The sequence below is a fragment of the Chenopodium quinoa genome, unplaced genomic scaffold, assembly GCF_001683475.1.
Source record: "Chenopodium quinoa cultivar QQ74 unplaced genomic scaffold, ASM168347v1, whole genome shotgun sequence".
NCBI classification, from domain to species: Eukaryota; Viridiplantae; Streptophyta; class Magnoliopsida; order Caryophyllales; family Amaranthaceae; genus Chenopodium; species Chenopodium quinoa.
Window position 1 is genome coordinate 3,744,435 of NW_018744878.1, and position 13,902 is coordinate 3,758,336.

The 13,902-nt window shown below is 29.3% G+C and overlaps 4 protein-coding genes across 13 annotated transcripts; 3 read left to right on the forward strand and 1 right to left on the reverse strand.

Moving 5' to 3' along the window:
• Nucleotides 1-780: 780 nt before the first annotated feature.
• Nucleotides 781-3,366, forward strand: LOC110705590 (biorientation of chromosomes in cell division protein 1-like 1). 5 transcript variants are annotated; one of them, XM_021883483.1, is made up of 10 exons: nt 781-865; nt 1,685-1,777; nt 1,889-1,951; nt 2,112-2,192; nt 2,271-2,347; nt 2,425-2,478; nt 2,595-2,687; nt 2,807-2,900; nt 3,027-3,245; nt 3,325-3,366. In XM_021883483.1, exons 1-8 carry the CDS (start codon nt 849-851, stop codon nt 2,833-2,835), a joined length of 507 nt encoding a protein of 168 aa, XP_021739175.1. In that variant the 5' UTR covers nt 781-848; the 3' UTR covers nt 2,836-2,900; nt 3,027-3,245; nt 3,325-3,366. The 5 variants fall into 5 exon arrangements, with proteins under 5 accessions (XP_021739175.1, XP_021739177.1, XP_021739173.1 ...); XM_021883481.1 differs by lacking the exon at nt 781-865 and adding an exon at nt 1,207-1,583; XM_021883485.1 differs by lacking the exon at nt 1,685-1,777.
• On the forward strand, nt 2,871-7,083 carry LOC110705856. Its single transcript, XM_021883788.1, has 14 exons — nt 2,871-2,916; nt 3,027-3,245; nt 3,337-3,531; nt 3,606-3,671; nt 3,806-4,560; nt 4,639-4,914; nt 5,010-5,186; nt 5,277-5,649; nt 5,732-5,794; nt 5,916-5,984; nt 6,070-6,129; nt 6,213-6,243; nt 6,651-6,695; nt 6,945-7,083. Exons 1-14 carry the CDS (start codon nt 2,871-2,873, stop codon nt 7,081-7,083), a joined length of 2,514 nt encoding a protein of 837 aa, XP_021739480.1.
• A 95-nt stretch (nt 7,084-7,178) lies between these two features.
• Nucleotides 7,179-8,360, forward strand: LOC110705592. Its single transcript, XM_021883486.1, has 5 exons — nt 7,179-7,326; nt 7,429-7,557; nt 7,633-7,776; nt 7,891-8,091; nt 8,191-8,360. Exons 1-5 carry the CDS (start codon nt 7,213-7,215, stop codon nt 8,302-8,304), a joined length of 702 nt encoding a protein of 233 aa, XP_021739178.1. The 5' UTR covers nt 7,179-7,212; the 3' UTR covers nt 8,305-8,360.
• Nucleotides 8,361-8,509: 149 nt separating this feature from the next.
• On the reverse strand, nt 8,510-12,982 carry LOC110705593 (protein FAR1-RELATED SEQUENCE 7-like). 6 transcript variants are annotated; one of them, XM_021883487.1, is made up of 6 exons: nt 12,455-12,982; nt 10,824-11,931; nt 9,577-10,579; nt 9,250-9,333; nt 9,101-9,166; nt 8,510-9,015 (listed from the first exon to the last, which is right to left on the reverse strand). In XM_021883487.1, exons 1-6 carry the CDS (start codon nt 12,687-12,689, stop codon nt 8,533-8,535), a joined length of 2,979 nt encoding a protein of 992 aa, XP_021739179.1. In that variant the 5' UTR covers nt 12,690-12,982; the 3' UTR covers nt 8,510-8,532. The 6 variants fall into 6 exon arrangements, 4 of the variants coding, with proteins under 4 accessions (XP_021739179.1, XP_021739180.1, XP_021739181.1 ...); XM_021883488.1 differs by lacking the exon at nt 9,101-9,166 and having other exon boundaries at nt 12,455-12,981; XR_002508103.1 differs by lacking the exon at nt 9,101-9,166 and having other exon boundaries at nt 9,000-9,015; nt 9,250-9,498.
• Between the last annotated feature and the right edge of the window lie 920 nt (nt 12,983-13,902).

Sequence of the window (13,902 nt, forward strand, 5' to 3'; positions counted from 1 at the left end):
TTTACCCACATCCCATAACCCACAAACCTGCAGTAACTACCCACCAAATCATTTTAATTTCTCTCTCAAACCTTCTTCTTCATTTCTCTAGACTTTCTCTCTCATCAAAACAAAAAAATCTGAACCAAAATTGCTTCAAAATACTACGAAACTGCTTCAAAATACTTTGAAATTGCTTCAAATGTCTGATATTCGAGATGAAATTAAACAATCACAACAAAAAGAGTAAGTAATTTCGTTAGTTTTGTTCATTTTTTGAGATTGTAGTGCAATTTTATGTGTGAAACCTTAATTTTGTTCATTTTGTTGCGATTGTAGTGCGATTTTGCAAAAAACCACTACAGAGAAGAACATGAAAGAAGAAACTGCAAAATCGGAGCAAAATGTATCTAAAGAGTAAGTAATTTTGTTCATTTTTTTTCGATGACAATTATAGTGCGATTTTATGTGTGAAACCTAATTTTTGTTCAATTTTTTGCAATTGTAGTATGATTTTGGAGAAAAATACTTCAGAGACGAGTAATTTGTTGAAAATTTCTGAAGAAATGTATGAACTCTAACTTTTGTAAAACCTAATTTGTTCATATTCTTGCGATGAAAATTATAGAGCGAATTTATTTGTAAAACCTAATTTTTGTTAAAATTTTTTGCGATTGTAGTAATTGTTCTAAGATTTTACTGAAAATAACTAAAACATTAACAATTTATTAAATAAAACAGAGACGATGATGATGATGTACCTCTTCAGTCAAGAGTAGACAAATTGAAAAAAAACCGCCAAAAATAATCCAATTGTAGATCCGGAACTTTTAAAAGATATTGACAAGTCAATTGGTACGGATTTAACAATGTCTCCACTACCAAGGTAATTAGTCATTTACAGAATATATTATGTTCATGTCTAATATGCTAGTTGTATTTGATAAAAATTGGTTTTATCTTTGTATAATATGTTATTTATATATGATCATATTTGATACTCATAATGTTCATTTATAGATATAGTTATGATCATATATTTATATTTGTTCATATGAGTATTTATTGAGATTTAAAAACAAAAGTACATTTCATTGAAACATCATTGTATATGATCATATTTGATACTCATAATGTTCATTTATAGATATAATTATGATCATATATGTATATTTGTTCATTTGAGTATTCATTGAGATTTAAATAACAAATATACATTTCATTAAATCATCATGCACATATATAAATATGATAATAATCATTTCAGTGATATGCATTCAAACTAATGTCATGTAATTAATTTATAATGTAGTGATGTGCCATTTAGAGTGATACACTTGCTTCAATTTAGAGATGGGAAATCTGAACCATTAACTCTAAAGAAGGTTATAGAACAAAATGAATATGGTAATAGTTATGAAAGATACACTTTAAACAAGTAAGTTTATATGTATAAAATAATTGTTTTTACATTCAATTATTGTACATTGTATATATATACCAAACTTATTAGGTAATTCTTAAAATTTTAGTGAAAAAAAAAAGGTTCGAGTGAAATTTGTTATGTCAAAATCAAGACCACCAGAGACAAATCAAACAATAAGGTATAAAAGCTTTATACAAAATAACTAATTATCTTCTTCATTGTATAAATTAGTTCATACTTTAATATCATATTATATAAAATAATTCTGTTTTTTTTAAGTGAACAAAGTGAGAACATTCCTGCTACTAATGCAACAACTAAGAGTGTGTCTGCTACACATAACACAACTGACAAAGAGAGTAGGGATGAAAGGTATACTAATGATCAATTTTATATAAACAAATGTTCATTTTTATAACAGTATATTTTATGTACAATTTATGTGCATTTTTTATTTAAAGTATTTCTTAATATTGATTTCAGCAAGCAAGAAGAAGTTCAACCAAAAGTGCAAAGCAATCCAGTAAAGAATAGTCTTGGCCAAAAGTAAGAAAACTTAAATGTTCAATTTAGATAGACTATATGTTCATTTGAAAATCAGTACAAAAAAGTTTGCTCATGGCCAATAGTAATATAAGTTATATGTTCATTTTTTTATTTACTAATCAAAATTGTAAATTCAAACATATTTTTAATGAAATATCAGAAAACCCAAAGATGATTCAAGAATAACAACATTAAAGGACAAGATGCAAGAAATACATTTAGACATAGAGAGAAACCCAAAGTATGTTTAAATTTAAATAATTGAATTAATTTAATCAATTAATGAATATATTTCAAAGTTAATATCATACATTTACAGAAAGTACAAAGAATCGACAATCAGAATTATGAGAAATCTCAAAAGAATGGAAAAGGCAAGCAAGGAAATCAGGAAAGGTAAATGATCATATTTATTGAATATTTTTGTTTAATAGTCATAAATATCAATTTTAACAATACTATTACTTTTGAAGGTGAAGCAAAAAAGAAAGAAAAAGGGCCAATAGAAGAGAAAACTGTGGAAAAAGGTAAAAATTTTAAAATGTACATTTTTATTACAAAAAATGTTCATATTGGAAAAGCATAATATTAAATATTCAATAAGATTAAAAAAATTAAATTTTAACTAAATAAATTTTAATAGAAGGACAAGAAGGAAAAAAAGGGACTGAAAAAGAGAAAAGCCCTAAAGACAAAACTGTGGAAGATGTCTTTCCAAAGACAACAAATGTAGAAGGTAAAAATTTATAAATGTACATTTTTATTACATAAAATGTTCATATTGGATCTACATAATATTGAATGTTCAATAAGATTAAAAAAATATATAAATATTAACTAATTAAATTTTCATAGAAGGACAAGAGGGAAAAAAAAGAGCCTGAAAAGGAGAAAATCCCTAAAGAGAAAACAGTGGAAGATGAGTCTACAAAGACAACAGATCCGAAAGGTAAATAGTGGAAAATGTACATATTCATTACCTGAAATGTTCATTTATATTGTATATAGTAAACATTTGTCATCCAATTTAATAAATGTTTATTTAATCTTTTATATTTGATCATTTCATATGCAGCACAAATTGCACCTGATTTTGTTCAAATTGAGGATGAAACTTATCTTCTAGATCAAGATGATGATAAAGTTTCCACAAAACTTAGTGAGGAGACAGCTCCATCATCACAAAAAAGTGATCAGTCAACCAAAATGAAAACAAGATACAAAATGGTTGCAAGGAAAAACAAAAACAAAAGCCTTGTTGTTGTGCCAAGTGGTAGAATTACAAGGAGCCAAGGTAATCATAATACTTTTCTGTTACACAATAAATATTACACTTTCAAATATACTAACATAAATTTTTTTAAAAACAATAGATGTTCTGTTAGATGAATCTGAAAAGGGAAGCCTGAAGAAGGCTGTTGAACCTGCTAAAGAAACCGCAAAAATAGGACAGAAGAGAAGAATGTCTACAAGGAATTTTCCTATTCAAAAGGAAGCTGATGCACCACCTCCAGCACCTACTCCAATAAAAAAAATGGCAGGTGCTCCTGCTGAATATCCTCCAGACCAAGGCAAAAAGGGTAAATGTTCAATCTTAATGTATAGAATGATCATTTATGATGGTATATCATTAATGTTCAATTTCAATATATAGGTGGGAAAAAGAAAACTCTAGAAGAAGTGAAGAAAACTTCTAAGGTTGCTGGCAAAAGAAAAGCAGGTATATAATGATATATTATAAATGTTCAATTTCTATATATAGAATGATCATTTGAGAAAACAATTTTGTTCATTTTATCATTTGCTTACTGTACATTTTCAATACTTAAACAAAATTATATATTTAATTTTCAGATGTCAGTCCTGCCAAGAGAAATGCTGGAAAGAGAAAAAAAATACAAGAAGTACCATCAGATGAACCCTCTCAAGATCCTACTGATGAAAGTTCTACTGACAGTGATGATGATAGTGAAGAGTCAGTTTATAGAGCAGAAGAAGAGCCTGTCAGTGAGGATGATTATGAGGTGGAGGAAGAGGAGGAAGAGGAAGAAGTAAAGCCAAGGAAGAAACAGGCAAAGAAAGGGAATTCAGTGAAGGCAAAGGTTGAAAAGGAGGAGCAAAAGATGGTACTGTATGATGAAGGAAAGATTGAAGGTAGGAGAAAAAAGAAAATGAAAACTGAAATGGTTCAAGCAATAGAAACTGATGAAGTTGAGGAAATTCAGGAAGATGAATTTGAGGAAGAGAAATCTTCAAAGAGAGGAGGACATGTGAAGTTCATTGCATGGATAAAAAAGATGACACCTACCCAAAAACAACAAGTTATTGATATAGGGTTAGGATCACTTCTTGACATTAGTTTACCTCAACTTGATCAAAAGTTCTGTAACTGGTTATTGGGAAGTTTTGAAGAAAATAGCCAGTGTTTTGAACTACCAAAGAATGAAAAAATAGAAATTGAGGTAGAGGATGTTAGGGTAGTTTATGGCTTGCCTACAGGAGAAATTCCAATTGTTGAGCCAAAGTCTGATAAAATTAGTGAGGAGTATGCAGAATTTCTGAAGAAATGGAGAAAATCATGGTCAGGAAAAACTCCATCAGTGAGTCAGGTATGATCAGTTTTAAATGTTCATTTTAAATACATTAAATGATCAAAAGTATAAATGTTTTGTTCATTTTGTTTGCAGATTGTGAATGGATACATAAATGATAAATTCACCAACAACAGACCACCAAGTGAACATTTCATTACTAACTTTTTAGCAGTGGCTGTGAACTGCTTGATGAAATGTGTATCAAACAATCAATGCCATTTCAAATTTCTTTATTCTATGATGGACAAAGAAAACATAAAAAATTTGAACTGGTGTCAGTTTGTATATGACTCACTTATCAAATGTCATGTTGATTGGAGAAAGCAGCAAGGCAAGGGGTTCTACAAAGGCCCTCTTCAATTTCTGATGGTATATTCTTAGATACAAGATGTTCATTTAAATTTAAATAAATGCACTTTTTTTTATTGTTTATGTTCTGTTCCATGTTTTCTTTTTTCTTGTAGTTGTTCTATTTTGATAGAGTTCAGAGGTTAGACAAAAGGCCTCCAAGAACAATTCCTATCATATCTGCATGGAATAGAGACATAGTTCTTGAGAGGTTGAAGATTGAATTAGAATTGGGATTTGGGAGAGGGAAAATTCTACCAAGGATTGCTGCAGAAGTTGAAGAAAGTCCTAAGGTTATAAAATGATCACTTTTGTTAACATAAATGTTCATTTGTATAATCTGAAATGTTCAACTGCATAATTTTTAATATTCATTCATATAGGTTTTTATGGATGATTTTGTTTCCCTGGTAAAAACAACTTGTTCAAACCTGTCAAAGCTTTCTTCAAAATTGGTGAAGGCAAAGGATATCTTCCCTGGAAATGACTTGGTGAAAAAAGTTGATGAAGTTTTAGGAAAGGTGGTAGCTAGGGAACCATCAATTCTAAGCCAAGATGAAGAATTCTTTGGCAGTGAGGATTTCCTAAATGCACTTGCACAAGCTGAGAAGAATCTGATGCAAGGGTCTGAAAAGCAAACAACTGAGAAGCAAATGACTGGGAAGAAATTAACCAAAAAGGGAAAGGAAAAAGAACAAGAATATGACATCAGAAAAGCTTTCAGCTTGGGGTTGACTCCACCTTCTCCAGCCATTGGTAAATTCTAACTAAAAGAGACTATATATCCTAATTTTTATATGAAAAATTCTAAATTTGTGGTCTAAATTGTCCTAAACAGAAACAGGGCCCACCTTTTCAACACTTGGTGATATAATTGAACAACCAATAATTTCAACAAATGGTAATATGTTCATATATTTAATAATAATATACATAAACTTAAGTAGAAATTTTCATTTCTAATTATTATGTGTAAATACTATTAACTTAGTGTATCTCCAAAATGATGATTTATAATACAGCTGGAGAAAAGGATGTGGGTAAAACTTCAGCAGTTTCAGAACAAAGAATTGAAGAATTTTCTAGAACTGGTATAATGTTCAATTAAAAAGTGTAAAATGTTCATTTACAAACAAGAAATATTCATTATTAATTGTATTTTTTTGTTAGACGCAGCAACTGGTTCAAAATTTGATGCTGACACTAGGTCAGATAATGAAGGATTGCCTAGAACAGGTATAATGTTCAATTATAAATACTCAAATGTTCATTTACAAAGAAATTATATTATATCTAATTAAATTTTTTCTTAGATGCAGGATCTGGTTCAGTGGTTGATGCTGACCCTAGGTCAGATGGTGGTGAAAAAAGTGATGATCCAAAAAACACAGTTGGAGGTGGAAAACAAAACAAGGAAGATGTTTTTGAAAAAACAAAAAATGATGAAAAAGTGGAGGGGTAAAATCCTGAAGACATGTCTTACTATTAGGGTTATGTAATGGTGTAGGATAAAATATCTAGATGGAACAATTTAACTTATGTTACTATCGTGTTGTAACTTGAAACTGGTGTTTCTCAAACTATTGTATGTGTGAACATTATTTTGTTGAATATGTAATATGAATGTGTGGTTTATGTTAAATCAATAGGTTTATGTTAAATCAATATCTTTCATTTTATGAATTGAAAATGATTCAGGGTGTTACATAAGAAGCTTTTATTTTATTAATATGTACTGACATTGTTTCACTTTTCAGTGAAAACAAGAAGATTGTTGCTTCATCCTCAAAAGTCACAAAAAGGTACATTATTTATATTAAGTAAATGTTCAAAAATAATAATGAACATTTTCATATACCTAAATGTACATTTGTGTTATGTAATATGACCAGGAATGATGATAAGAAAAAGTCAATTGCAGAAAAGAAGAAAAAAACTGAAAAGGAAAAGGTTGAAAGGTATAATTTCAAATTTATTTATATACACTCAAATGTTCATTTATGTTCCTCATAATTTTCTTAATTTAACAATATTTTATATTGAACAACAAGACCAAAACGCGAAAAGAAAACAATTCCTCCTGCTTTCCGATCTCCTTACTTGGTCAAGTACAAGGATCTGTTTAAAGATGAGAAAGCCATGAACCAAATTGCAGTAGACTTTGCTCTTGGTGGAAAAGATGAAAGGTAATTACTTACACTAATTAAACTTAAGGTTTAATATCTTTTATAAAAATATGTTCACATTCATATTATTAAATGTTCATAATGCAGTGTACTCTTATACTATGATGGCTTGAATCTCATCAATAGAAATGAAATGAAAACTCTTGGAGATGATGTTGAAGTGACAAATTGTGTCATAGATGGATGGGCAAGGTTTCTTAATCATAAAAAGCCGAGAAACAAGATTTATTTCTCAACAGTGCTTCATGTTAGTCTTTCTTCTTTTTTTATATTATTGATTCTATTTTCCTATGATAAATAATTGCTAAAAATTCATTTAACTTCTATATGTTTGTTTGTATTTCAACAGCACATTATGTGCACAAATAGAGTTTGTCAAGAAGGATCATCAATGAAGACAAGAATTAATGCCTTCATAGAAAGAATTGACAATGAACTGAAGTTGAATAAAATTGACAGCATTGTTGGATATAAACAGGTATTAATTCTTGTTTAATAAAAATGTTCAATTACCTTCAATATATTGTCCAATAACATTATATAATTTGTTCAGGTCTTCTTCCCAGTATCAACTTCTCAACATTTTTTTCTGTTGTGCGTCAATCATATAGAAGACAAAATTCATATAATTGACAATAGAAAACTACCAAAAAAGGTATCAGTCCAAGCAAAATATGAAGAACAACCAAAAATGATGGTGAGATAATATGTTCATTTATAGTTGACTACATGATCAATTATATTTTATTAATTGTTCATGTCTTCATCACAATACAAACTTCTAAACAATTTTTACTCTTTTTTCTATCAGTTAAAAGGATTGGCAGAGTACATGAAACACCTTGGATATCAAGATGCAAAAAGAATTGAAGACTACACAGTTGTTTTGGAAAAGATGAAATGGCGTAGCAACAATGACTATACAAACTGTGGAGTTTACATTATGAAGCATATGGAAACCTTCACTGCTGATCCTAATGAGAGCTGGATTTGTGATTTAAAACCAAACAATGTAAGAGTTATAAATGATCAATTATTTAAGATATAATATTCATTTATGAAACAGTAAAGATTGTTTAATTAAAATTTGACAATTCATTTTGTTCAACAGGTGGAACAAATTAGAAATCTAAGGCTCCAATACACAGCAGAACTGATGTTATTTGAAGAAAACACTGAATCAAGAGCAAATAGAAGGAAAGCTAGAAAATTTGCAACTTTGTAGTTTCAAATGTTCATTTACAACTATGTATATGTTCATTTCTTATATATGACTATTTTTTTTTTAGAAGTAGACTTATGGATTTTATTTTAATATTATTGTAATTGATATTTCATTTTAATCTTTGAATGAAAGTTTTTTATATAATAGATCGAAAATTCAAAATTACAAAATAGTAATTAAATCAACATTACAAAAAAGTCTAATGTTTATAAAGTTCTGGAATACTAATTATTTATCTTTATTAGCCAAACGTTTAGCTACACTTGTATCAAAAAAGGCTAACAACCTATCATATTTAGAAGAAATCTTTTTAGAACCTAATTGAACATTTCTTGATTGAAGAATTGGAACACGAGCACCTTGATCATTTCTTTGAACTGTGGGAGGAGTAACTTGAACATTCTGAACAGGAAATCCTTGATCATTTATTTGAACCGTAGGAGAAATAACTTGAACATTTGTTGATTGAACATTCCTGGAGTTGGATATGATCATTTCTGGATTGGTGTTTGAACAATTCTGAGTTTGATTTTGAACATTCCTGGGAACAGTAGGTTGAATAACAACAGGAGATTTTGTTGACGCACTAGTATGAATTGGAACTCTTGGATTAATTTGAGAGTAAGTTTTAACACCAGAAGCACCTTTATTTGCACCAAAATTAGAACAAGGTTGAACAGCAGAAACACCTTCAAGATTTAAATCCTTCGCCTTTAAAAAAAATTAAATTGATCATTAATAAACCAGTATATGATCAGTTACAAACACTTATACAAACAAATATGGAAAAAAAAACCTTAGCAATAGATGAAATATCAACATCAATAGATATGATAGATGAAAGAGAGCTTTCACCAGTAGCCTACAAAAAAACCAAAAAAAAATATAAAAAATAAAAAATTAAATAAAAAAAAATTATAATATAGATCATAAATGTTCATATACCTGATCAAAATCATTGGAAATACTATGATTTGATTCCTTAGAACTAGAAGGAATTTCTTCTACAACAGCTGATTTTAAGCCGACCTATATTTTTAAATTATAAAAATCAATATTAATAAAATATAAATAAAATGTTTTTTTTGGCACATTTGAATTTACCTGAGCCCGTTTATTGCTCAAAACAATCAATTCAATGGGATCAGTAATAGAATTAGCATAAGTAACAGCACAACCGTTCTCATCAAGTTCCTATTTTAAAAAAAAAACATAAATGATCATTTACGAAAACTGAAATGATCAATTTGAAAATATGAAATGATCATATACCTGTACAACTGCTTGCCCTATACCCCTTTTGTAAGGAGTGTACAGAGACTTTTTCCTCTTGAAATTACCCTTTGCCTTGTTACACTGCTTCTCCAAGGTACTCTTAGGCCTTACATTCCTCTCACCTTTAGGCCTAGCTTTTGGAGGATTCTTGATCTCAAGATCAACAATTTCAACCTCTTTAACAGGTTCACTAAAGTCAATTACACCTGATACACTCTCAACCTTTTCTTTTAACAGATTGAAATAACACTCAACCTCTGCCCTTGCATTCAAAGAATTCTGACAACTTGTTATCAACTTAACAAACTTTCTGATTGTTTGTGACCTCCAAACACTAGTAGCCACAACATTTGTCCTCAAAGTAGGTTCTTCAATACCATGACTACACATGGCAGCCTTTGTCCATCGTTTCATTATATACTCTTGTGGAATATTACGCACACAATGCAAATGATATACTCGAAGAGAATGAGAACAAAGTAAACCAGTCTCACTAAAGTACATGCATGTGCAACAAATTGCATGTGTTTCCTTATTAAAAACAACTTCATGCTTAATTATATCCTTCCCAGGCCTCCAAAGAAGATATGAATATTCTGGAAAACGCAAACCATTATCAACATGATCATAAGCTGTCCCCCTAATGAACTCCTCTTCAAAAAGAACATAAGCTTGAATAGTGTACAATGATCTTGCATGAACTAATATACCAATATTAGCAAAAGCTAGGTGCCTATTACCCCTCAGAGTATTGTAATCTCTTGCACCTTCCTTACTTCTCCACTCAGAAATGACATCAAGAAAAACATGATAAAAATCACATAAACCTTGAGTCTTATTAAGACGTTGTGAAACTGACTTATTAGTAGTTTCACTACGTTGAGAAGACAATATACCACCAGACCAATACTTCTTAGAATAAGCAGGACACCACATTTCCTTTATTTTATACAAATCACATAACCAATCATCATTTTCACATTTGTATTTATCACACATCCTGTATAACAGAAATGATCATATATTAATTTAAAAATGAACAAAATATAAATTAAAATATGTACATTTGTGTAAAGAATAATGATCATAAACAATATGGACACTAATAATATTATGATAACATACATAACAAAGTAAATTGTATGATCATATGTAAAACACTAAATGTTCATATATATATCACATAATAATCAAATATATCACATAATAAAAATAAAAAATAAATACAAAAAACAATAATTTACCTTTTCCAGAAATATTCAAATTCAGCAGGAGTTTCACAATACTTCAAAAGATATCCAAACAAATCTGTAAAGCCTTCCAAAGCTCTCAATGCTCCAATGTGTTTCTTAGAATTTTGTTCAAGATGCCATACACATAAACGATGATGAACAGTTGAAGGAAAAATGTTTCTTATACCCGCTGCAATCGCTTGTGCTTGATCAGTCATAATTGTAATGGGACTTTTCCTCCCCATTGAGTGCAAAAATGTATCAAACAACCAATCAAAAGACTCGGTGCGCTCATTAAGAATAAAACCCATACCAAACATGACATTGTTACCATGATGGTTCATCCCAACAAATGGAGCACATATCATTCCATATTTATTAGTTCTATAAGTTGTATCAAAAACCAACAAATCTCCAAAGTAATGATAATCTCTCATCATCCTACCATCACGCCAAAAAAAACTAACTAAAGCACCACTATCATCTTGTTCAAAATCATAATAAAAATCTGTCTCATCCACATGTCTCTTGGCAAAATATTTAATCAATTGGTTACCATCACATCCTTCAATTTGGGCAGCTTTTTCAGATGACAATGCATTATAAGCATCAGAAGCAGTAAAACAAAGATTAGGAGATCCCCCAACCTCCTTCTTTAGAACCCTCAAAGAATCAGTAACTTTGACTCCACTCAATTTCATTGTTGAAATGAAAAGAAGCTGCTCTTTATTCACATCTCTTTGAGACCTTATCAAATGCCTTTTTTCAGGAGGAATCATAGCATGATTATGAACCATTTCATGTCTTGTACATGTATAGACCCCTAAATGATCAATATGAAACTGCACAAAAGCTAAACAACCAGTTCGATGATCCAACTTCTCATAAATCCTTTTATTCTTACACTTATTATCTTTGAATCCCTCATTACAACAAACAAATCTTTTCATCAAAAAAGAATCATCTCTTCTTCTCTTACTCTTCCCAATTCGAATTCCAAAACCTTTCCTAAAAGCATATTCATTATACGCTTCGAAAGCTTCATCTTCAGATTTAAATTCTTTATCCTTTAATTCAGACTGTTCTGCTTCTAAATACATAATATCATCATTTTTTTCCACTGCACAATATACAATTATAAATGATCATAAAGAGTTTCATGAATGAACAATAACAAATAAGTAAAATGTTCAATATCAAAACAGCACATGATCAATTGCAAAAAGATTTCAGCACATAATATTTTGAACAATATTTTCATTATTTACCACTACACATAATATCGATATAAAAATGTAAAAATAAATGATCAAAAATGACTTTAAGACTGAACATAAACACATTAGTAACAATGAATAAGAAAACATAAACGATTAATTGAAAGTATAATCTACAAAATATACGACAAAAACACACAATTCTAAAACACAGAGAAAACAACAAATGAAACAACAAATGAAGCAACAAAATGTTCATACAAAGTACAACAATCCAAAAACGTTCATCATAATGTAATCAAAGTAGTAAATTCAAAAATCGAAAGTGAATAATAATACATCAATTAAGTTCAAATTAACAGAGCATTATAACAGAACAAATTAGGGATAATTAAAAATTGAAAAATTATGATCACAATTACTCACATTGTTGCACAAACGAATCAACGAAACGAAGTCCAGAAGGAAACACACGCTCGCAATCGCGATCAAAATCAACGCAATCTCCAGATGCAGAATTCGCCATTGATGATCGGTAACAATTAACGAATTCGTTCAAAAAATCAAATGAAGAAGATGAATTAGCGAGAGAAAAATGTAGATCAAAAATGGAGGTTGGTTGATCAATTGAAGAGAGAGAAAAAATAGGGTTTAAAATCATATATATACATAAATTGAATAATAAGAATCAAAGGAAAAAGGAAAAAAGAGGAAGAAAAGAAAAAAAGAAAAAAAGAAAAAAAAAAAAAAAAAAAAAAGGAAAGAATCGCAAAAGGAAAGAAGCTGCACATGAGAACTCAATACCAGCTACAAAACGACGTAGCATAGGGGGGGTGTAGGGAACACACCCTACACTAGGGTGTAGGGTAAAATTTTCAGGAGAAAGTTCGAGGGTTTAAGAGTTGATAACTGATACCCGACAAGGAACATTACCAGCACCCCCTAACCTCCCCACCCTCCACGCGTGCCCGTGCCCGTCCCCGGCTTATTTCATTTATGAATTTTCTGTAAATTTTTATAACATATTCAATTCTATAAATGTTCATTTGTGTATCATTAGATTTTCATTTTTATCTATTCAAAAAAAAAAAATTCATTTTTATAATGAGTTATTTGTTCAAGTTAATGTATTTTTTAAATTGAATTTCAAGAATTTTCTATAAATAAAAAATGAGAGCAGATTTATTAATAAGAATTGTTGCGTTTAAATCATTTTTATTATAAAAAGTATTGCATCATCCCATGTTCAATTTTGTTTATTCATGTTTCAACAAATGTTCATTATTATATCATCACATATTCATTTCAAGAGCTAATGTGTAAGTTTCCTACTATGATGTATGCAAATACATACGTATCATAATTCTATTTATTTAAATAAAACGTTGTTAAGAAATAATTTCCACTATATAATGAATTTAATTTGATTACAATAATAATGTATTTCTATACATATATAATATTACATGTAATGGTTTTATAAACATGAAATTGTACCAAATGTACATATATGTCTTGTTAATTAAATGAATATTATTTGTTATATTTGGTATAATAAAGTGCATATCTATCCTTTTTTGTTGCACTTCTAATCATATATGTGTGTGTTTTCCATGAAAAATATAATTTGAGCACAATTTATATGTCGCCATTAACTTCTTCCCTTGACTATCCTATACAATAAGAGATCCATAAAGTTTTTAAAATAAAATATATATATATATATATATAATATAACAATAATAACGACACATTCCAAACAAAAGTACGTGACATCTAAGGATTCAAAATTGAACATTTACACAAGAATAACAATTAAGAATACAGAATTGAACACACTATAAAGATATAAAAATCTTTTAATGTGAGAATGA

Bases quoted from the DNA above. Each gene is read 5' to 3' on its own strand.
- LOC110705590 (XM_021883481.1), top strand. From the start codon at position 1,543: ATGTCAAAATCAAGACCACCAGAGACAAATCAAACAATAAG. The intron at 2,348-2,424 runs GTAAATGATCAT...TTACTTTTGAAG, and splicing joins AAGCAAGGAAATCAGGAAAG to GTGAAGCAAAAAAGAAAGAA. The intron at 2,688-2,806 runs GTAAAAATTTAT...AAATTTTCATAG, and splicing joins AAAGACAACAAATGTAGAAG to AAGGACAAGAGGGAAAAAAA.
- LOC110705856 (XM_021883788.1), top strand. From the start codon at position 2,871: ATGAGTCTACAAAGACAACAGATCCGAAAGGTAAATAGTGGAAAAT. The intron at 3,672-3,805 runs GTATATAATGAT...TTTAATTTTCAG, and splicing joins TGCTGGCAAAAGAAAAGCAG to ATGTCAGTCCTGCCAAGAGA. The intron at 6,696-6,944 runs GTACATTATTTA...TTGAACAACAAG, and splicing joins TCCTCAAAAGTCACAAAAAG to ACCAAAACGCGAAAAGAAAA.
- LOC110705592 (XM_021883486.1), top strand. From the start codon at position 7,213: ATGAAAACTCTTGGAGATGATGTTGAAGTGACAAATTGTGTCATAGAT. The intron at 7,327-7,428 runs GTTAGTCTTTCT...GTATTTCAACAG, and splicing joins ATTTCTCAACAGTGCTTCAT to CACATTATGTGCACAAATAG. The intron at 7,558-7,632 runs GTATTAATTCTT...TAATTTGTTCAG, and splicing joins GCATTGTTGGATATAAACAG to GTCTTCTTCCCAGTATCAAC.
- LOC110705593 (XM_021883487.1), bottom strand. From the start codon at position 12,689: ATGATTTTAAACCCTATTTTTTCTCTCTCTTCAATTGATCAACCAACC. The intron at 9,167-9,249 runs GTATATGAACAT...GTTTTTTTGTAG, and splicing joins TTTCCAATGATTTTGATCAG to GCTACTGGTGAAAGCTCTCT. The intron at 9,016-9,100 runs GTTTTTTTTTCC...TTTTTTTTAAAG, and splicing joins ATATTTCATCTATTGCTAAG to GCGAAGGATTTAAATCTTGA.